This window comes from Corythoichthys intestinalis, chromosome 7 (genome assembly GCF_030265065.1).
Source record: "Corythoichthys intestinalis isolate RoL2023-P3 chromosome 7, ASM3026506v1, whole genome shotgun sequence".
In the NCBI taxonomy this organism is placed as follows: Eukaryota; Metazoa; Chordata; class Actinopteri; order Syngnathiformes; family Syngnathidae; genus Corythoichthys; species Corythoichthys intestinalis.
Window position 1 is genome coordinate 7,200,710 of NC_080401.1, and position 24,028 is coordinate 7,224,737.

The window sequence follows — 24,028 nt, forward strand, 5'->3', positions numbered from 1 at the left end:
TATATTGTCCAACATGCCTCTTAGCATGCATTGGAGCACTACATATGTAAATAACAATCAAAATTCATGGTCTGTGCTAATTATTTCTGCAGTTACTGTTCCAGTTGTTTCATTAATTGCTAGTTATGGTATTTGGTAACACTTTATTTGACCGTGGCACCAAAAGACTGGCATTAGACAATCATAATTATGACATGACACAGTCATTAGTATTAATGAATGCTTATAACAGATGTCCTTTAGCGTTATCCGGCAAATGATCTCACTTTTGAATTAATGTAAAAGATTCGAGCTGGACATAAATGGGATTTAGTGACATAATTTGCCGGTCTTATGATGCCACTGTCAAATAAAGTGTTACTTATTAACCCAAATAAATCGCCAAATTAGCTGCGCTGGACTTTAAACCGCAGGATTACAAATGAAGGAGAAAAGTAGCGTCTTATAGTCCAAAAATTATGTTGGAATTGACTTTATTCTGCCAGAAATGCCTACAGTGGCTCTACCAGTTTCTCCAATCAGATGTCGCAACAGTAATCACACAACTCCATTATACCAATCAGATGCAATATTACAGTCACATGACCACACAAGCTTGCAGTCGGAAGTCCTATGAACACGCTGGCCTGCTCACTCAAGTAGCGTATTAAAGCACTATAAAAAATAATCTATTTTACATAGAGTGCAGCTATCAACATTACTCAAAAGCGAGGATTTCAAGAGCTCCTCCACTTTTTATCTGACGAAGATAGACCTCTGAATACCGGAGATATGACCATATTTATTTCAGGGTAGGAAATATGTGTTCTCAACTAGAGGGCGCTCAAACTCTTTGGACAGGTGATGTTTCATTTCTGTAGATTCTTCTAGTCAAAAATCAAGATTTCTGTGTCTTTTTTGACCTAACATTGTCATGTGATAGGTTATATTGCAGTTATAGTGCAGTACAATAATAACAGTTCATATAGTGTGCTGAAAAAAAAAAATTACAATTGCTTGAAAAAAATTATCAATGTAAGTAGTTACTCAGTACTTGAATATTCTTTTAAATGAATGCTTTTTTACTTGTAGTGGGGTACGGTATTGGATGACTACTTTTACTTTTGTAATGTTATTTTGAAGTACCGCTACTTTTTCTTGAGTGAAATTTTGGCTATTATACCCACCTCTGGTTATAGACAGTGCAATCTGGTGGATGGACTCCCTTGGTTGTTTTGAAAGTGACCAGCTGTTTTTACCATGCTTAGAGGAAATGTTTTGAGTTTGTATTTGTTAGGTAAGGTAATGTTAGGTAACTGTCTATCTTGTCCTTTAATTTCAAATGGGAACATTTGATACGTTGAAGGATTGAAGAGCTTCTCAATAATGTTTCATGAGCCACAAAATCAATCAATCAGTCAATATATTCATAAATTTTCCTGAATTTGTGTGCTTGTTAAAATTGACAAGCAATGAAGCAATATTTTTCAGGTGTTTATTTCAAAACATTCTTGGAATTTTTTGCCTATTTTAACAGCTGGAATTTGTTAAAGCTGTGCAACATATTTTATGACAAAAACAAAACAATACAGAATACCATAACAAAGTAGTTATATAAGGTCCTCCTATTCCACCCCACACCCCCACCCCCCGACTCTAGTGTGATTACTGTGTTTGTGTCACTGTGCTTAGGGGTGGAGTCATTTTCGCCTGCTATGTTACTGTTAACTGAACATCAGTGATATAACTCCTTCCGGGGACCTCAGTGTTGCTTTACTGTATTAAAAGGGAAAAACAAAGAACATTGTGGATCCTTAAAATTACAAAATGTGTAAAGGACTTGCAACACTTCCTGCAACATGCCTAAAAAGGTAAGCTCGATTTGACATTGCAGCTATAATTCCTGAATTTAATTGACTGTTTTATTGATTAAGAAATGTAACCTTATTTTTTATTTGCTTGATTAATTCTGGCCTTTTGGGCAGCTACTAAAAAAATACAGGAATGTCAATAAAATTAGATAGACATTAGAAATGGATTTCAAAATGTCTCTTCAATCACTTTCTTTTGTTCTTTTATACAGTGCCAAAGACATCAAACACAAAATAAACTTCATGCTCCAGAGGCAAGAGTCACAAGAAAAGGAGCAGAAGCAGAGAGAAGAAAAGAATGAATATGCTGCTAAAAGGTCAGAAGAATTTTTGTTCATTCTGTTTTCAATTAAAGTAAAAGAATTTGAGGCCTGACTGTGAAGTCGTTGATGTTGATTCTTCTTCAATATGTCTTCATCACTAGTTAATTCTGATCTTTTTATCCTAAAGGACACCGAACAATATGAGCAGCTTAAACAAAAAAATGAACAACTAAAGTACTTAAAGTGGCTCAGTCCTTTTCTGCGATAAAAAATGTTTTCAAATCAAATGTTCTCTGCAATTCTTTTTTTCACTTTTCAGGTGCAACAAGGCAGTTAGACATGTTTACTTCTAAGATGACCATAATTTCTGCACTATAGAGCGCGCCTCACTAAACCGCACAGCCTAAATTCTCAGAATTTAGGGGGGAAAATCCATATATGCCACAACAGGCAATAGCTAAGATGCCTGTGTTCATGTCTTAATGAGAGAGAGATATCTCTGTCTATACATTAGGGGTGTGCCATCTTAGGCTCCCCACGATTCGATTCGATTACGATTCAGGGTTCGATTATTGAACGATGATCACGGTATTAGCGATGATCACGATTACCACGATTATCGTGCATTGCACATTACTAATTAATAAAGTAGCCAAACAAATTTATGTCCATTATTTATTTAAAATATCCTAATGATTCAACAGGAACGATGGAAATATGCCCATGCAACAAAAAGCTGCCCTTAAACTGCTTTTTTTTTTAATGTTACAAGAAAGTGCAAAAACATTAAACATTTTAAAGGCAGTACTCATTCCTCAAGATGCCCATACAACACACAGCTGACCTTGAGATACTCTTTTTCACAAGAAGGTGCAAAAACATTAGCTGTTTCAAAGGCAATATTATTTCTCTCAACAATACAATAAAATTTACACTGGCGGAATGAATTCCACATTTTCTGGAAACAAAGTGTCTTTTGAAATAAGACTTCTTTTAACCAATATACTTTGTCTTCACAGATTTCTGTACTATTTCCCATGTTTGTAGTGTTACCGATGTACCAGTATTTTATCCTGGCCTTAAACGTTCTGCATCTGGAGTAACTTATGTACACCACCAAACAACACACAACTTGACATGGAAATACATGTTAGCGAATTCGCAAATTAGTATAGCGCTTGGCGCTAACTAGTAACATCTCAAAAACAACAAAAATAAAGGCTAAACAGTACAAGAGGGTTCGTGTACTCACCGCTTATAGACGCACATGGGACTTCGCAACACACTCAAGACATCAATTGACATGACTTGAAACTACTGCTGGACAACTGAAAGAAAAGGAGCAACAAACTATCTTTCTTCCCCTCTCGCTCTAAAAAATAACGTGCGCACAGAAGCGCATCTGCCGGGTCCCTGCCTGTCTCATACACAAATTTATTTTCCAGTCTTTTGGAAAGGAATAAATCTCTCGCTCAGCATCCATCATATCGTTGTGCGCGCATCCGTCAAAGGTGTCCGGGCGGCAGACGGGTCCTGAATTTCGTTCCGCTAGGAGCGGCTGTCATAAAGTTATTAGGGAAAGTCATCATTTTTGAACATTTATGAATCGTAATCGAATTGTCACGTGTCGAATCACGATGCATCGAATAATCAATTTTTTTGGCACTCCATTAATACATACTGTAATTTTCAGACTATAACGCACACCTGATTATAAGCTGCCACCCACCAAATTTGACACGAAAATGGAAAACGTTCATAGATAAGCCGCACTGGACTATAATCCGCAGCTGTCCTCATTGTATTATGGGATATTTACACCAAAAGATATTATCTGGTAACACTTTGACCTATTTGACAGCAACGTCATAAGACTGTAATAAGTCATAATCATGACATGACACTGGCATTAATGCATGCTTATGAGAGATGTCATTTCGTGTCATCCGGCAAATGATCTCACCTATTGTATAATTATCTCACAGTTTTATGACACAGCTGTCAAATACAGTGTTACCTATTAATCCAAATAGATCAACAAATAAGACGCATTGGACTATAAACCGCAGGATTTGGCTTATAGACCGAACATAACGGTACATACTGTACATACATACATACATATATAAATGTAACATATGTTACATAGAAAAATTTGATAAGTACATTAATTAACAAAATTAAAATCAACATGCCGAATGCGTCTTCCACATTCCACAAACCACAAGTCCGCTCGTCTTCTCTGAGGTACTCTGATAGACATGGAACACTTAACTTTAAAAAACAACTCCACTTCAGTTCTTTGCTTTTTTGCAGATTAAGTCCTCTTAAAAATCTCCACGGTCGCCTATTTGATTAACTCAGGGCTACCAGCAATCAGCGCTAGCATAGCAGCCATGCTGTAGCACACTGTGTATCCTCTTTAAATCTGTCGTAACACCGACGGCTAGTGAAACGGGTGTAAGTTCTTCCGATGCCTTCAAGAAAGCACGCTATAGGTTGAAACAGCTAGCATGGGCTTTTAGCCTTGTGGCTATCGTGCTCACCTGTCACATTTGTCGGCGCAGGTTCGAGTACTGACCTAATTAAGGGGGAAGGATCACGACGCGGTTCAGACCGGTTGCACGAGCCTTAAACTGTTCTTCTGTAATGGCATGAAGCATCGGATAAAGCCTTCGTCGGCAATAAAGCCCTTTGGTATATACAATTTAAATATGCAGTACACGATACTGTGCTGTGTATAGTGTTGATTGAAAACGGCTAATCGGCGCTATTTTTTGAAACGATTTGAATGGAATCATTGAAAACAAATAATTTAATGTTTTCATCTTAACTGTTGCTATCCACTCCAACAGTGAGATAGCTAGATTATTCCAGTGATCAAGTCGCCTTTCATTTTTTTGCTAAAAGTATACTGTATAATTTAACAATATGTTAATGAATTTTTGCTTCTAAGAATTCTATGTTACTTTATATTCCAAATTGGAATATTGTAATCAAAATCTGGATCTGTAGATCCATGAGTCCATCAGTGAGTTAGTCGTTACAAGCACTATCATTGATTTTGACCATAGCATAGTCAGAGAGTTGTAAGAATTTTTTTATGACATTAAAAACCTTTTGGAGAGAAGATTTCGGTTCTTGTAAACATAGTAATATGTCGTCTGCGCATAAATTTATTTTATGTTCTGATATATGCGAGCAGATTCCATCTTCTAGTTGTAGCTAGCAGTGGATATCCTTTCTTTTAAAATGGTTCTTTTGTACTGGTACATAGCATCGAATGGAACCCTATTTATCCATAAAAAAAAAGATTTTTGAAGCGGCTGGAGAGCTTTGCAGCTGAGATATCTTCACCTTAAATCAGAAATGTCCAAAGTCCGGCCCGGGGGCCAAATGCAGCCCGTGGTCAAATTTCATCCGGCCCCCAGCCTCTGTCATAAAATCAATAACGTCTGGCCCACACACAGACTTAATAAATTGGTCAGCAGTACTGCAACTAGCATATGAAGTAGCTTACACATGAAATGCTGCTCCTCATTTACCCACTAAAAGGCAGCAGCACTTTGACCCTTTATTGCCAAATGTATCACATTTGATACACCTAAAATTTCATGATTTTGAGACTAATTTAGAATTTTGACATTTCTTTTTGAAAAAAAAAAAAAAAACGACGGATGCAAGTCAACACATGCATTTGCAGGTTCTATGAGAAAAAAAAAACATGATTTAGCATGAGTTATAAATATTAGAGCGCTTATCACACATATTCATTTTGACTTTTCTTTTTACAAATTTGAAAAAATGGTTTCATTAGGACCTTATTTTTCAAATTTTGGGATTCTTTGATAACTGCCTCATGTTGCAGGCATTGAAGGGCTAAGCAACATTACCCCATTTGACCCATTCAATTTTCTAAAATGGCGACAATCAACAAAAAAAAGAAAGTCGACTGTGACGGCCGACGCTTCAAGGATAGGTGGAAATTGGACTATTTCTTCACTAAAATACGCAACAACTGTGTCTGCCTCATTTGCAAAGAGACAGTCGCTGTTTTTAAAGATTTCAATGTTAGCCGATATTACCAAACAAAACACGCTGACATGTACGGCAAGATTACAGGGAAGATTCACAGTGAGAAATTGAAGCAACTTGAAGCTAGTTTAATTTCACAGCAACAGTATTTCGCAAGAGCCCGAGAGTCGAAAGAGAACGACACAAAGGCTAGTTGTCAGATTGTTGAAATTATTCAATTTAAAAAAATAATAAAGCAAATGTGACACACTGCATGGCTTGCTAAAATTTGCTTAAATATATTGTTCTACGTAAAGGACGTCAGCCAAGGTCGGCCCCCACATTTTTACCACACCAAATCTGGCCCCGTTTGCAAAAGGTTTGGACACCCCTGCCTAAATAGTTCTGTAGTGGTGCCAAAGGTCCTCCTTTGGCAAGGATGAATTTGTGTCGAAGCACATGAAAACTCAGACATTATGAATGCACTCCAAAATCATCAAGACGCGATGGTCGCAGAGCAAAATTAAATGGTAATATAACGTAATTGTTTAAAATTTTAACAAGAAAACATGAAGCTCTTGTTCTCAAAAATGTATAAGTAAGCTGCTTCATTATAAAAGGCGCATTGGTCAAATGGTGAGAAAAAAGTATCGCCTTGCAGTCTGAAAATTACGGTATATATTTACAAAATGATTACTACCATTGATTTGGTCAGTTGAGTCAGGAGAGGATGTGCAACAATGATCGATTTCTGGGTTGGAGCATGAATTTCGAAAACTGCACCCATTTGAAAAAAAAATCTCAGCAAACAAGGGAAGATATTAGCTTTGGAATATAATCACTGCAATATTCAGAATGTTTTTTCCCCCCACGCTGCTAGTAATGACAAATATTTTTCAGGATGCCAACTCCTGCTGAGGTGGAGAAATGGAAAGAATCATTCAGCTCTCTAATGAACTGTGAAAGTGAGTTTGAAAGAAAATACACATGTTTAGTTGAAACTAACAAAAATTATTATTTTAAATAATTTGTTTTGGATGATTTTTTTTGGATGACTTGACCCCAAAACCCAAACACAGAAACGTCTGCACTACTTCCATTCACATGCAGTGCTTTCTGCTACGTGTCACAACGCACAACTGGACGGTCCCTCAGGGCTTTTTCCGTCAGTGCTCGACAGCTATTGTGTGTGTGCGTGCATGCGTGTGCGTGCGTGTGTGGAGGAGCAATAGCCTGAGGGTAACCCAAGCTAAAATCTGACCCGCTCCTTCCATTACTTCATTACTCGAAATTGAACGCCATGATGCTTTTATTAAAGTCTAACGTTTAACTTTTTTTGAGCTGGTTTAATTTGATAGATTCTGGGCCACAGCTATGAGAACAGATGTATTTGATTGATTCTTCATTTTTTTGTTAGATATTTTTTGGACCATGACAACGAATCATGAAATTTTAAATGACAATGCCATTAATGTGCCATGTAGAGTTGATTTAAAAATGTTTAAAAAAGACCGAGATGAATAATCGCAAAACTTGTCTACCACTAAGGACACTCATGATCATGAGGAAGGAAAGGAAAAACCTTATAGGGTGGGAAGGTGTCAAAATACAGAATATTGTAGCATAGACATTTATATTTATGTTATTTACGAATCTGCAGTATATTGACTGTTAAAGGGCATTATATTTCATAACTTTTTCAGTTGGTCGAAGTGTGTTTACCAGCTTTCTGAGTTCGGAGTTCAGTCAAGAGAACATGGACTTCTGGATTGCTTGTGAGGACTTCAAGAATACTGCGACTTGTAAGCTGGAGAAGAAGGCAAAGCTCATCTACCAACAATATGTGGCAATAGACTCTCCAAACGAGGTAATCTTGGTAGTCTTCCCAAGTCCTCTATTTCTCATCTGCAACTTGTTCAAAATGCTGCTGCTCGATTTTTAGCCGGTACACCAGGGGCGTTACCGGGAGGGGAGGGTGGCAAGGGTGGGCAGTGCCCACCCACGGACACGCTCTGCCCACCCAAAGAAAACTGGAATACTAACGGCAGTACTGATGTGTTCTAAGTTTTAACCTTTGCGATGTTACCTCCTCTTTCACCTTGGGGAAAAAAAAAAAAATCAACTGAAATGTTGGTTTTGTTCCTAGGGGGCGCTACACACATTTACGCATATTTTGATTATTATTATTATTATGTTTTTTACATTTTATCAAAGTTTTCACCAGTGTTCACCTGGCTGTTGAGTTTGGTGAGTTTTGAAGCATTCTGAGGGGGTCAAAGTAGGGCTCAAAGTGTCCGTGGGACAAAGAATGACTGCTAGGGGCGCTACATAGTGTTTTGGAATTTGTCTTTACACGGTATCAAAGATTGCACCTGTCTTGACCTGCCTGCCAATTTTGGTGCATTTTGAAGCATTCTAAGGGGTTCAAATTGAGCTCAAAGGGGCTGCGGAACAAATAATAATAATAATAATAAAACCGAGGAACCACAATAGGTTACCTAAAAAAAACATTGTCACCTGCATGTCCATACTTTTCAGTTATGGATGTGTTCTAAGTCAAATAAAATCAAATCAACTTTTATTTGTTGAGACCAAATCACAACAACAGTTATCTCAAGGAGAAAAAAAAACATGTTTTAAGGTGCAGTAGCCCTACGCTGGATTTCAGCCTACTTGAGCATTGTAGTTTGTTTTTTTTTTGCCCCCCCACCCCAGGTAAGTTAAATGCCCACCCACACCTGGCATCCTGGTAACAACACTGCGGTACACCCAGATGTGAACATGTTACCTCCGTGCTGACATCGCTCCACTGGCTTTCAGTTCATTTTAGAATTGATTTCAAATTTTTACTGTTTTTTTTTTTTAAATTCTATTAATGGCCAGGCTCCTTCTTATTTATTGGAGATTTTAACCCTCCATGACTCTGGCAGGACTCTTCGTTCTACCGGCCCTCTGCCCCCTGTAATTGCTGCCCCCCAGTTGTGGAATAGCATGCCCCCTGAAATCCACACCATTACAAATCTAGGCCTTTTAAAATCATGGTTAAAGACCCACTTTTTTATACTCACTTTATCTCCAGGCGAGGGTAGCCTGGTTTTTCTTCTTAAGGGTTTTAATGTCTGTATTATTGTTTTATTTGCTGTTTTGACTTTAATCGCGATGCGTTATTTTTGTTTTCATTTTTTTTTCTTAATGTCTTTGTATAATACTTTCCTGCCTTTTATTTCTTCTGAACTATATTTATCATTGGTTTAAAGCACTTTGAGGACCTTTCGAGTTTTTGTAAAGGGCTATAGAAATAAATTTGATTTGATTGATCATGGAGTATTTGCATAGCTGGAAATACAGCAGCATTAAGTCCAGGGTTTACAGCATGTATTCTCCCAATAAAGGTATATACAGTATTATATTATTATAGATTATATAGATTATAGATTTGAATGTTTGCACTGATTTATGGTTCTTGACGGTAAATTTATTGTAAACCGTCTAAATTTTACATTCACAATTCTTTAAGTGTGGTGTCTGAATGGGTAGCACTCATGGGTGAAAGTAGCTAGAATTTCTTGCTTGAACTGTCTGACAGCATGGCCGCCACAGAGGCAGATTTTATATATGTATATATATATATATTTTTTTTTTTTCAAACCTCCTCAAACCATTGAAATGCAAAGAAAACGGCTTTTGGCATAGTTATACCTACAACACGCTCATACAAAAACTGGTTTTACACATGGATTAGGCTACTGCTTTATCTCAAGCAGTACATGAGAATCTCATTTTTATTCAAATTTGCATTTTTTCAATGATTTGAAAAATAACATTTAACAAAAACAAAAGTAACGACAATCTGATTTATATTGTCCCTCGTTTCCTCGCATCTATATGCAAAACCACAATTTTAACTACATTCTTAAGAACATATGATATACATAAAAAGTGAAGATGATGTAAGCATTTACTTACTCTTTTGTTAAATAATAAAGATATAGTATGAGTACAATACACTAACAAAAATAAATACAATTGACATACATTATGCACAATGAAATGGAATATATTTTGAATATTAGCCTTAAATTAATAAACAAAAATAGATCCAAAATGCAGATTAACATGGAAGATGTTCTGAGCCATCAGAGCAAATAAAATAAAATAAGCCTCTTTAACATTTTCTCTTAAAGATCTGATCAATTTTCTGTTGCATTGACCTTTTTAATTCAAAAACCTTGTTCTTTTTTGCTGTTTTCAGAAAGCATTTGAACCAGAGCTAACTATTCATACTGTCACCCAATTGAACAGACAACTGAGTCCAGGGTAGTTTGCTGCGCGCGTGCGCACATCGCCTTGACTCACCACTGAGTCGGGGCCTCTGACTCACCACTGAGTCGTCAGACTCAGATAAACTGCTGCACCTTGAAGAGCTCCGTGGAATAATAAATTATATATATTGGTTGAAGCAGACTATGCTACACAGGCACTCTATTAGACTTGTTTTTAACAGTAGTGTATCTAAATCTAACGTCTGTAGATAGTTTTCTTCTTGGAGATGTGTGTGTGGCAGCCTGGAAGTTTAAAAAAAAAAAGAAAAAATTAACATGGGGTTTTGACAGTTCCTGTTGTTTTTTCGGGATCAAGTAAAAAGTATTCGGTGAAAAAGTACTTAGTAATGAGTAACTGCTTACAATGACAGATTTTTGTTTGTTTGTTTTTTTTCGCAGCACAACGTCATCTAAATCACTCGTCCCCAACCACCCGGTACCGGTCTGTGGCTCATTTGCTACCGGTCCACAGAGAAATAAATAATGTATTAACGACTGCAATCTGGCCTGTGGCTCTTGACATATCAATATCCCTGTCTACTCTATAGATTAAGCCAAGTAAAGATTTGTATAGGTCGCCATCTAATGGTTGGCCGCAATTACTAGGGGGTTTGCACACCTATAGCAGCCTAGCGCCAGTCAATGTAAACAGTAACATTAGCTGCTGTTGGTTGTGTGCTGCGGGCAGCGATGTCTTCGGACAGCTTTTTTACGGGGAAAAGGCCGCCTGCTGAGCCAGAAGAGGAGCCTACAACCAAGTTCATTCAGCATAATATGTGGCTAAAAGCTAGCAAACGAGGCAACAAAAGCGAATGCACTAAAAGCATCATACATCATGGCGAACCGTATTGCTAAAGCTAAGAAACCTTTCACGATTGGAGAAGAACTCATTATGCTTGCGACCACGGATATTTGCCGACAAGTTTTAGGAGAGGCTGCTGTTAAAAAAAGGTTGATTCAGTGTATGGTGAGTGACATTTTCCCTTCACATAATATTTATTTTTAGCCTCGACGTGTTATGTTATATTTACGATCATTTTCTGACACACAGTGCCGGTCCGTGAAAAAAAGGCCCAGATTACACCAGTCCATGGTGCAAACATGGTTGGGGACCACTGATCTAAATGAACTGTTATAATTAAACCGTACTACAAACTATTAAATGACCATATTAGGCCAAAACAAATAAACAAAAAATCTGACTATAAGAATCTACAGAAATGAAACATTATCCATTCAAAGACCATGAGTGCCCTCTAGCGGAGAAAACACATATTTCCTACCATGAAAATAAAGTGATCGTGTCTCTGGTTTTCCGTGGTCTATCAGTGCGATTTAAAAATGGAGAACAGTTAGAATCCAAGCTTTCGAGTCATATTGACAGCAGCACTCTATGTGAAATATGTACTTTTATTTTTTACTGTAGTGAATGAAAAGGCCGGCATGATCATAGGACTTGCTTTTGTGTGGTCATGTGATCATGCTACGCCTGATTGGTATAATGGAGTCAGCTGATTATTGCTGCAACGTCTCATTGGTGAAACTGGTAAAGCCACTGTGCTGCAAAAACAAAGTTGAATCTAATATGTAGAATAAAGAAAAAAAATGTAATGACTCTAATGTGCCCAAAGTACGAGTAGTGCTTCTTTCTCACAAATCTACTCAAGTAAAAGTAAAAAGTGGTAAAAAAGACTGGTACGTCATAAAAAATATGTTCGTCAACGAAATGGTTTCATCATCGTTGAAAGAAACAACAGTGCAATACATATTATTGAACTATGTTTTATATTTTTAAATTGAACGTTGCATCAGTACAGTATTTATGAATATTATACTATTTTCCTTACATAGCCTTTCCTTTCATGTCTCTTTCAGGTTAACCTCGATGCTGTGACCAAAAAAGAAACTATGCAAAATATTCTGAGCGTCTCGCGCTCCTGTTTTGACGAAGCTCAAAAAAGGATTTACCTTTTGATGGAGAAAGACTCTTACAGACGTTTCCTAAACTCCAAGCTGATCTACGATTTGTCTCAGGTCCACCCTGCTGTTGTACTGAAGCAACAAAAAAGTAGCTGCAACACCACTGATATAAAGCAGGAACGAGTTGACGGTGCCTAGACTGGAAGGAAAAACCCAAAGAACATTTTAACGATTGAGATGATTTTAAAATTCAAAAATTGCATGCTGTGTGACGTTTTTCATTCATTACAAAACATAATTACGGTGGTCGAGAGGTGTCAGGTGAAATGCGAAGTCTAAACACATTGCAAATAGAAAAAAAGCCGAACCCCAATTGCAAATGCTTTGCATAAGAAAAAAGCACAAATGCAAACTGCCACAACATGATCCCCAATTCCTAAAGTGCGATTGCAAATTGGCAAAAGCACGAACCCCAATTGCCACAACACGACAGCAAATGGCTTGCAGCACGAATGCAAAAGGTTCGCAAGGCAAACGCGAAGACCCGCAGCACAACAGCAAAAACCTGCAGCACAACAGCATAATCCCGCAGCACGACGGCAAGATGATGACCCAGAAGTATTTAAAAAAAAAAAAAAAGGACGACACTTAGTATATTGCTATATGTGCTTTGTGAATATCTCTATGGACCTCCGTGAAGTTGCCCCCCCCCCATCAGACGCAAATTTATATAAAAATGATGTCTATCGTTTGTGCTGTAAAAGTTTTGTTTGTCCTGTTTTCATTTTAGCGATATTTACAATTCTTTTAGAGGTAAATCTGAGGTCAGCTAGCCCCCCATTTCGATTAAGAATTGTGTATATTTGTGCTGCAATGGTCTTGTAGATACAGTATTATGCCTTTATTGAGATATTAATTTCGAGTGGTGACGTCACTCGTAGCTTTTTCCTTCGCTTAGCTCCCGCGGCTAATGGAGCGTACTGAATTGATCAATAACAGAGGGGTGTCCCAACAACTAGCATGATCGTAACACAAACAAATTCCCGTCCATTTTGCAGTATTGGGGGGCTTGAGATATTAATTTTGAGTGATGACGTCACTCTAAGCCCCTGCAAAATGGTCCCGAAGTGGTGCCATTCGTTTGTGCTACGTTTGTGCTAGTTGTTAGGACACCCCTCTGTTATTGAGAGAGTTGGTACGCTCCATTAGCCACGGGAGCTAAACTAAGGAAAAGCTACGAGTGACGTCACCACTCGATAATATCTCAATAAAAGCATAATACTGTATCTACAAAACCTAGCTGACCTCATAATTACCTATAAAAGAATTTTAAATATCTCTAAAACGAAAGCAGCACAAACAAAACTTTTAGAGCAGAAACCATTGACATCATTTTAATATAAATTTGCCTCTGATGGAGGAAGCAACTTCACAAAGGTCCGTAGAAATGGTCACAAAGCACATATAGCAATATACAAAGTGTTATTTATTTATTTATTTAAACTTCCGGGTCATCCTCTTGCTGTCGTGCTGCGAGATTTTGCTGTTGTGCTGCGGGTTTTTGCCGTTTTGCTTCGGGTCTTCGCATTTGCCTTGCGAGCCTTTTGCATTCGTGCTGTGAGCCATTTGCTGTCGTGTTGTGGTAATTGGGGCTCATGCCTTTGCCAATTTGCAATCACGCTTTAGGAACTGGGGATGGTGTTGATGCAGTTTGCATTTGTGCTTTTTTCTTAGCAAAGCGTTCGCAATTGGGGTTCGTGGTTTTTTCTATTTGCAAACTGTTTGGATTTTGCATTTCACCTAACACCTCTCGGCCACCGTACATAATGATGGTAAAAGTAGATAGAAACATGGAAATGCAGTCTAAATTCAAAGTATCTAACTATTATTAATTATTACCTCTGCATATTTATAAACATTGAACACCATTGCAAAAAAAAATACTGGAAAATACTAATGGTTTTCGTTTTACCTAACTATTTACTACTTACACATATTTATGGAAATATTGTACGAGTCAAACCTTTAATCAATTGATAATTACTATTGAGGAAATAATATGATCATTTAGCATGCATTGTAGGATTACTGATTTCATTGAGTGTAAATGAGTTAATATATATTCCAACAGTTGGGTTTAGTACTGCCTTGTTTGATTATATCCATCCATTAGTCAAGCCATGGGGCAGAATATTAAGGGAGAAGGCTCAAAACCACTTCTCCCAACCCTTCTATGTGGATTCCAAAGAGCTCCCTGGTCAACCAGAATACATGGATTTTTCTGTGTGTCTCGTGTGTAGAGATATTTATTTCGTTATATTTGTTCATTTTACTTGATACATTCATTTTTATGTTGTTTTTCTTTCTGACTTTATTTCGGTAAGATAAGAGTGCAGTTCTCAGCTTCTTCTCTGAAGCAAGGTCATAAACAGATCAAAAAGCTGCCTAGAAAAATATTACCTTCTTGTGAGCCACTTTATGGGTTAACATGGGAGCCTATTCTCGTTTGTAATGACAAAAAGTGTATGTGTTGAACGGTCAAGGCAGATCTTCTCTAAGAAACCTGGAAAACTCGAGGACATTTGGTCAAGGCCGGCCAGTTTTTTTTAATTGTTCTTTTCTTAATAAATGTATCGAGTTTAGGTGACGATTACTTTCTTTTTGTTTCTGAATTGTTTGTCATCGTTCATTAAGAGAATTAAAGAACTGAAAAGAAAAAAATCGACTTTTTTCTTCTTCATGGGTCATTCCTGTCCTCCTCCCAGTGGGACCTCGCATGCCTAGAACAACCCATCAGGTAAGCATCTAGCAGGTATCCCAACCAGATGGCCGGGCCACCTCATGACCACACCACACACTAAACGAATGTGTTTGGAAACTTCTATTGGTGGTTAGCAATATGGCAGTTGGTGTGACTGCAACTTAAAAAAAAAAAAACATAAAATAGATCGATAAAAAAGGAATGTTGATTATAACTTACAACCGTTTGTATTAGGAGCACAGTGCTTGGCTTCTTGAAGTATAACAGCATATTGGAAGCAGTTACATACATGCTAGTGATGGGTCTTATTGTCTTGAGGATTCGGAGCATGGGTCCAGAAATCCCAGAATTATTGAGTGGAGCGTGTATCAACAGATGTATTATTTAAGGTGTGTGATGTCAGTGATTCGTTCAAAGCCTCGGTGATCAGGAAGTGTTACAATAATTTTCGGTATTCACAAATGTACGGCTATGCAGCCACTCACACTTCATGAGTTTGTGTTGGTGATATAGTTTGTGAGTACAACGGCTATTTTCCTATGGAACCTGGACAATTTTGAGCTTATGAATAGGTGCAACCTCCCCCCAATCCTTTCAAGAGAGCACGCAAGCAGCTGGAAATGCTAGCCTGGACTTTTAGCACGTTGAGGATCGCGTTGCTGGCGCAGATCAAAAGCGGCTATTCTGATCTCTGAATGAAATCAGTTCACTTTCCTTATCAACAAAAATATTAATATTTGAAAAAAAAAAAAATATTCCACTTGTTTTCATTTAATCCAAGGCGATATATTTGTTATGTGCCACGGAATTGGGGTACAATTCTGCAGTAACTGGGAAAGGCACAGGCAACTTGCAGGCTACAGGCTTGCAATGGGATACTTGTGCACCCCTGCCTCCTGAGTACCATGTGAATGATCTTTCTCAAAAGCTGGAGACGTGGTGTGCAATGAGAGAAACCACTGAGTTCTGCCACTGTGGAGAAATTGATGTTTTTAAACAACCAATAAAGTGACAAGCACAATAGATGTTCCATCTTTGTCCTATCTTTCGAAACACTGGAAAACTTAACATACATCTAATGTCCTATTTCATTCATTTATTCTTTAACTGAAATAAACCTTGTGAAGTAAGCAATTGTAATAATGACAAAATTCTTATGCTAATTATCTACATTAACATTACCCAAATTCAGTGGTATGAATAAGTATCTGAACCTTTTGGAGTTTCTCACATTTCTGCATAAAATCACCATTAAATGAGATCTGACCTTTGTCAAAATCACACAGATGAAAAAAACTGTGTGCTTTAACTAAAACCACCCAAAATTCATAGGTTTTCCTATACTAGTACATAATGAGGATAGTATGGAAACAATGACTGAAGGGGGGAAAATAAGCAAGTGAACCATCATATTTGAAATTTTGTGCCCCCTTCCCTTTGGCAGCAATAACTTAACCAGATGCTTCATGTAGCTGGAGATCAGTCTTGCACATTTATCAGGAGTAATCTTGGCCCATTCTTCTCTACCAAACTGCTGTAGTTCAGTCAGATTCCTGGGATGTCTGGCAAGAACCAGTCTTTAAGTCATGCCACAGCATCTTAATGGGGTTGATGTCTGGACTTTGACTTGACAGAATGTGTATTTTGTTTGTGTATTTTGTTCTTCTGAAACTATTCTGAAGTTGATTTACTTCTGCGTTTTGGATCATTGTCTTGTTGCAGCATCCATCCTCTTTTTAGCTTCAACAGTCCGACAGACGGCCCTGCTGCAAAACATCCTGATAAACTTTTGAATTCAATCTTCCGTTAATGATTGCAAGTTGTCCAGGCCCTGAGGCAGCAAAACAGCCCCAAATCATGATGCTCCCTCCAACACGCTTCAGGGTGGGGATGAGGGGTTGATGTTTGTGAGCTGTTCCATTTTTCCTCCACACATGACGTTGTGTGTTACTCCCAAACGATTCAACTTTGGATTCATCAGTCCACAAAATATTTTGCCAGAACTTCTGTTGAGTGTCAAAGTGCCTTTTTGCGAACATTAACTCCATTTGCTCCCAGAAACATATAACTACGTTCTATTTTAAAATGCTCCACTGTCCCAAAAACGTATTTATACGTCTTTTGCGTTTTTTTAATTATATATATATTTTTTATAAGAAGCATATATAGCTTCCGCTGTATCTGAGAAACAAAGAACAACGCTCCAAACCCATTTTAAAGCAATAAAACTGGCCACTGGAGGGCAGTAGCGCATTTTGTAAGACCGGGCAACCCAATTCAACAGCAGTGAACAGCCGGGCAGCATGGTCAGAGCACTGGCGGCTAGAAGCCAGGCGGTGCTCCGACCGAACAAAACAACAAGAGGACGACTGGGACGCCAGGCGCTGGACGACCGCGCATAACGAGTGAAACCCCCCGTGGAGCGGCTCGCCAAGCAGACCCTGCAGAAATGCAAAAATAATCCATCTTTGTGAGACAGACAACGATGAGGGAAAAGTTTACACAGCTGACGTGGCGACAACGGCGTCATCTCGGCGACAAACCGTCATCTCTCAGTAGCCGTGTGTGAATAAATTGTTACTTTGCAATCTAAAGCTCTATATGTCTGGTTGTTCATGGTATTTTGTAAAAGGAAATCATTATTCAGATGTTTGGAATGTAACTAATGCAAAAAAATAGCTTTGTTAAAGTCAAACTTATGTTTGAAATGTATGCGTTTACAAAAAGCTCATTTTCTCAGTTTTTTCATCAGAAATTGGAAAATTGCTCAAACTAAGCTATTTTGTAATGCTGATTTCTAAAGAATGGAAAAAGATACGAACTTACTTTTTTTTTCTGCTGAAAGAAGAGAGTCTGATCTTTCTTTTGGTGGGTTCCAGGTTTATATAACAATAGAACAGAATTTTCTGTTGGCCTTGCAAAATCGGTCAAAATCCAGAAAAAACGGCTGGGAGCGAAGGGCCTTGCTCTGGTGAAAATGGCTGGGAGTGAATGAGTTAAACAAGCAACAATGTTTTTTGGAGAGCAGTGGCTTCTTACGTGGAGTCCTCCCATTAACACCATTCTTGGCCATAGTTTTGCATATAGTTGATGTGTGCACAGAGATATTGGACTGTGCTAGTGATTTCTGTAAGTCTTTAGGAGACACTCTTGGGTTCTTTATTTTTTTTACCTCTCTGAGTATTCTGCGCTGAACTCTTGGCGTCATCTTTGGTGGACGGCCACTCCTTGGGAGAGAAGCAACAGTGCCAAACTCTCTCCATTATTAGACAACTTCTCTGACTGTTGATTGATGAACATCCAGACTTTTAAACATGGTTTTGTATCCTTTCCCAACTTTATACAAATCAACAACCCTTGATCTTCAGACAGCTCTTTTGACCGAGCCATGATGCACATCAGACAATGCTTCTCATCAAGACATTTCTTCCCCAATGTGTGTTTTATAGTGGGCAGGACAGCTTTAAACCATTCATCTGTGATTGGCATGACACATGACTTAAAATGTAAAAGTTGGTTTCAATTGCTCTTTAAGTCTCCATAGGCAGAGGGTTCATTTATTTATTTTTCACCCCCCCTTCTGTCATTGTTTGTATGCTATCCTCATTAAAATATGAAAACCTATAAATGTTTGAGTGGTTTTGGTTAAAGCAGATACTGTATTTTCATCTGTGTGATTTTGACAAAGATGAGATCACATTTGATGGTGATTTTATGCAGAAATGTGAGAAATTCCACAAGGTTCAGAAACGTTTTCATACTACTGTATTAATCATAATACACTAGATGAATGATCCATACACAATTAAGTGATGGAGTTTCAATTTATGTTGGCAGTGATTCCCGTGCACATTAAGCCACAAGAAATGACCCTTTTCTCGAATCACTTGGCTGGAAAGGTTCAAGGCCTCTTGAGGCTTCATTTTTCCATTCCATACATAAATACAGTACATACATACATACACCACATACAAACATATGACGTACGTACGCATGCACGCAGACGCACATCCACACACCCCCAAACACATATACAAATTTCATTAAAATGCAGCTCAGCATGCACCATAAACTAGCAAACTGACATGTTGGTTCTATGTTTTGTTTAAATGTTAGTAACTCATCTATTAGAGATTAGTAAACATTCATTCGATATCAGCCTGTTTATCACCGAATGTTCTCTACAGCCTCCCCAACATCAAGCTGTTGTAAGCACTGCTAATCAAATCCTGACAGGTTTCTGGCTATTTAATTTAATCATCCATGCAACGAGGCACGTACACAGACACAGGCACGATCAAAGCCACCTGTGTGTTCCACACATGTACAAAGTACCCAGGATGGACAATAAATTGCATACAGCTGGAGGACGGAGTGTCTTTTCTGGTTCTCTCCATGCTTTGATAGAAAACACGACAAGAGTGAGCTGTCACAGTATTTGTTGCCTTTATTTATTTATTGACCCATTATTTTTATTTTTTATTTTTTAACTTTTGTTAATTTGAGTGTCTACAATAAAGGAAAACAATGCATTAAAAAATCATGATTGACATACATATTTTGCTATTGCTGGAAAATCTAAGTTGTAATTGTCCACACGTGTTGAAGGCAACTCATCCATGCTTTAACTGATTTCAGTGTGATCCAACCCAATGACTTAATCCTATTGATGTTAGTTTACATTGGAACCATATGCACCTTTAAACCTTCTGCTTACTTTTTTGAAGAATCACTACCCTGTAGTGTGCTACGTAGGTTTGGGTACTAAGCCCAGTGCGCTTGCAATGCACGCAGACTTTTAGGTGCCAGTGTTGCCGATAGACGTAACCTATCGGTTAGCAGTTAGCCCGTACAAGACTTGCGTGCACAGCCTTCAGGATGTGTTGTGCTGTGGAGGACAGTCTTGCTTGACTAAGTTGGCATACTATTTTTTTGTTTTTTGGAAGCATTGGTTCAAGAACTGTTTAAAGGTGCTACAAAAAGGTGACGATGTCAAAAAATGAAAATGACTGCACTAATGTAATTTTAGTTATTCTCCCCAAAATGATGCATCAGGGAACACCCACTTGTTTCAGCAATTCTGGTTGTGACAACACAACCAGAATTGGCGATTATGTATTGCTAGTTAGCTAGCTAGTACACGTTGCAGAATGGTCACATTGCAACAAGAGAATAGACAAGTTGCCGAGGTACTTCCGCTTTACTTCCTTATGTCTGCCTACTACTACCGTTTCCGATTTTTTTACCATTGACTTCAATGGTGCCAGAGTGGCATCACTCACTAAAAACCCTGAAAAAGACGAGGGCATTTGTGTAATATAGTACTTTCTCCCTTTCATTGCTCTGCACTCCTTTAATTATGTTCTTGCTTGCTGTTTTTGTTGTTGTTAGTTATTGTTGGTTTGCCTTCATTTATTCTGTCTGTTCTTTTCTTTTGTACTGTTGCACATGTAGAAAATCAATTAAAAAAACCTAACCTGAAAAAACACGATTTGGAAATACCGCATTTTTCTGCCATCTCGACATGGGAAGACAGAATCAAGAAGTGGCCAGGGGTGACCACAAGTAAAATATTATCGTATTTTATTGACTCTACGGCAGTCGATGGAAACGCCATCAGGAAGCGCCGAGACATTCCAATACTAGTTGCCCTTCCATAAAGTTATATTTCCTCATTCACTAACACGGGAATTTTGTCTTCATGAAGGTAAATGTAGAACCAAGTCAGTGCCTCAATACTCCGTACCACAAACCATGGGTGCTCGTAGTACCGGAGGGAGGGAAACGTCCAAACTATAGGCCAGGGTTCACTAAATCCGGACCTCGGTGCCACTTTTCCTGTCGTGTTCTCCATGTCTCCCTCCTCCAACACACCTGAATCAAAATAATCACGATCAGTATCAGGCTTCTGGAAACGTTGCTGATTACATAATCATTTGATTCAGGTGTGTTGGGGGAGAGCGATGTGGAAAATACGACAGGAAAAGTGGCACCGAGGTCCGGATTTAGTGAACCCTGCTATAGGCTGTCCCGCGGGTCACGGCTGACGCTGTCTTATGGAAGGTATGTGCTCCAAAAATACAGAACCTAAAATCTGGTGCATGAAACGACTTGTTGCCTTTGCTAATGATATTACGATGATGATTGTAATTATGAAGTTTAATCATTTTTACTACAACTACTGCTACTGCTGCTGCTGCTAGCCTGTTGCTTATCAGTACGTGTTTGATGGCACCGCATAAATCCAAGTATTACAAATTTTTGTTCGTTTGTATACAGCTGGAAAATGCTGTTAGGCAAGGAAAGACAACTTGACTTGTACATTGATGGTCATATATTGAGACTACATGCGTTCTACTTTTATGATGGACGGCTTGATTCCCGGGGGTGGCCAGAGGCAAGGGCTGGGACAGACGGTGGTTCGCCAAGATCCAACTACGATATACGAGCATCTTTAAGATATGCTATTGGAGCTGGAATTACCGAGGACAGCGGGAGAAAGCTTGTCTGAATGCCGCCGAGGGTCTGGTAATGTCGGGTGAAAGTTTGGCTCCCTTAAGCTCTGCTGTCTGATAAAACATTCCTCGTATGCTTAACCTTGGTTAACATTTTTATGATCATTTTATAAATTGTGATTTATTGACCTGTTTTGCCACCAATTGCTTTTAAATAAAACAAGAAATGGAATCATGTTGTCCAAATGTTTTTTAGAAGAATGAATGAAGAAGAAAGAATGACATACTATTTTTTATTATATGTAGATACCTTGTAAGAAGAAAATTCGTGTCAGCCCTTCTGCATTCGGCAAATGTAATATAATGTGTAATTTCATCTCATATTGGTCACTCAAGTGGCCGTCATATCAATGTATACCTCACGTCAAAACAGGCTAACAGGTTTTTACAATTTTGTCCACGAATGATCAACAAAGTGATAGGAACAATCATACAATCTCATCCACGTCTCAACGTCGTGTTGAATCCATTGGAGATTACGTGAGTTCCTCTGCTTTAATTTTCCAGTTTTAACTTTGACAAAACACTGCTTAATTCAACCGTAATTTATGTAGTTTGTTCTGAACCGAAGGTTCGAGGCAGACACTGTCCAAAATGGTGCCACCCGTATTTCGCTCAAGAAACTTGTCTATCGAAAGTCTATGGATGGCTTGCTAGCAAACAGCAAAATACTGCAGCTCAATTGCGCATGTGACTTCATTTTATGTGTAGAGCTGTCCCGACTAGTTGGTGTAGTTGACATCATCGATAACGTAAATACTGTATGTCGATGAGCACAACATCATGTCGACGGTTAATAAAGGGTTAAAAAAATATATGCGTGGAAAGTTGAGAATGACGCCGGCAAGCAAGCGGGGAAAGCGGCACAAAGCCGAAAAACGGCACTAGACTGGCCAAAACATTGACTTATTTCAGAGAAACAAAGGAGGGTACACTGGTTTGTCCTGTCTCTTTAATGCCAAGCTTGCATACCAAGCTGTATGTGGGCTATGAATGAACACCTAAAGCGCCGTCACCAAGTTGTAATTTTGGAAGACGACAGGAGACAACAAGCTGGCAGATTGTAGGTTCATCTAACAAACTAACAACATATTTTATTGAAGTTGCTAAGCCTGTCACGATATGCAATGAGTCCACTTATCGCACGGTAAATAAAAATGAGGGCGATAATTTCCATGATCCATAATTTCACTGACTCCAGTTCCTTTCACATGTTTATTGGTCATCAACACGCTGTAGAATTAAAGTTCAGACATACAAAATAAGGAAACACATCTAAATAAAACACTGTAAACGCTAGCATTGCTAGATTGAGGCTAATGAGAAAAAAAAGCCTACTTTAGCCTGCTATAAAACATCGGTAGTCTTCTCCAGAATGCAAACTTGCGGTTAAAAGGTGCTTTTTTGCGGAGTGTAAAGCTTACAGTTAGCGGTTTAGCGAACGTACTTCCGGTAAACATTTTAAAATAAAAGCCATGTTCGTCATATAAATAATGTTCTGGACTTAATCCCACATACTTCAGAATTCAGATTCTACACCAGGAATAGCTTTAAAATGACACCCTTTATGGAAAATCTGATTAGCAATGAATAATTTTCATAATTATTATCATACTATTATATACACACTATAATATTAATGCTACATTTTTTTTATTTTAAGAATTGTTTTGAATCATGTTGGAAAGGCGAAGTCAGTGTTCTGCATCTGTTTACATTCCATTCTTTTGCACCAGTTAATGCTATCAGCATTTGACCTCATTGTTTATTTGTAATTTATTATTGTTATGTATGTGTTTATTTGTATTTTAAAAAATAATTTAAGTGCTCCAAAATGTTTTTGTGAATTAATGAGTGTCACCAAAAATTGCATTGCTAAATTAGAAAAAAATAAATGAATGAATAAATAAATAAATCATTAGATTAGTCGATTAATCGATAAAATAGTCGGCAGACTAATTGGGAGAAAATCAGTCGTTTGGGGCAGCCCTACTTCTGTGCAGATATTTTTTCAGTGGGTGGGGCCAAGGCAGCTGAGAAATGAAGCCTATTTAGGATCTAATCCATTATTAAGCCTTCAATCACATTTTATGATGGATTTGATTAATAATACTTAGATACTCTTAAAACTAGACTGCATGTCCACGTTTCTATCTGCTTTTAACAGCAATATGTTTAGTAATGAATGAAATTGTTCACACAACATGCAATTCCTGATTTTTGTAATGCGTTACATTCACTCCGTTACATTTACTTGAGTAACCTTTAGAGAAAAATGTACTTCTAAGAATAGTTCTACTAAGCCTTGCGTTTAACTTTTACTTGAGTAGATTTATGAAAAAGAACCTCTACTCTTACTCCGCTACTTTGGGCTGCACTAGTT

General features: G+C 38.1%; 1 protein-coding gene across 1 annotated transcript; it reads left to right on the plus strand.

The window, feature by feature from the left end:
* The first annotated feature begins 1,702 nt into the window (after positions 1 to 1,702).
* Positions 1,703 to 12,753, plus strand: LOC130918483 (regulator of G-protein signaling 4-like). The gene is made up of 5 exons (XM_057840213.1): positions 1,703 to 1,850; positions 2,063 to 2,167; positions 7,028 to 7,092; positions 7,831 to 7,994; positions 12,325 to 12,753. The coding sequence occupies exons 1-5, from the start codon at positions 1,807 to 1,809 to the stop codon at positions 12,565 to 12,567; spliced, it is 621 nt and encodes a 206-aa protein (XP_057696196.1). The 5' UTR covers positions 1,703 to 1,806; the 3' UTR covers positions 12,568 to 12,753.
* Positions 12,754 to 24,028: the final 11,275 nt, after the last annotated feature.

Coding starts and splice junctions, on each gene's coding strand:
- LOC130918483 (XM_057840213.1), top strand. CDS start 1,807: ATGTGTAAAGGACTTGCAACACTTCCTGCAACATGCCTAAAAAG. Junction 1,851..2,062: donor CCTGCAACATGCCTAAAAAG/GTAAGCTCGATT, acceptor TCTTTTATACAG/TGCCAAAGACATCAAACACA. Junction 7,995..12,324: donor CAATAGACTCTCCAAACGAG/GTAATCTTGGTA, acceptor TGTCTCTTTCAG/GTTAACCTCGATGCTGTGAC.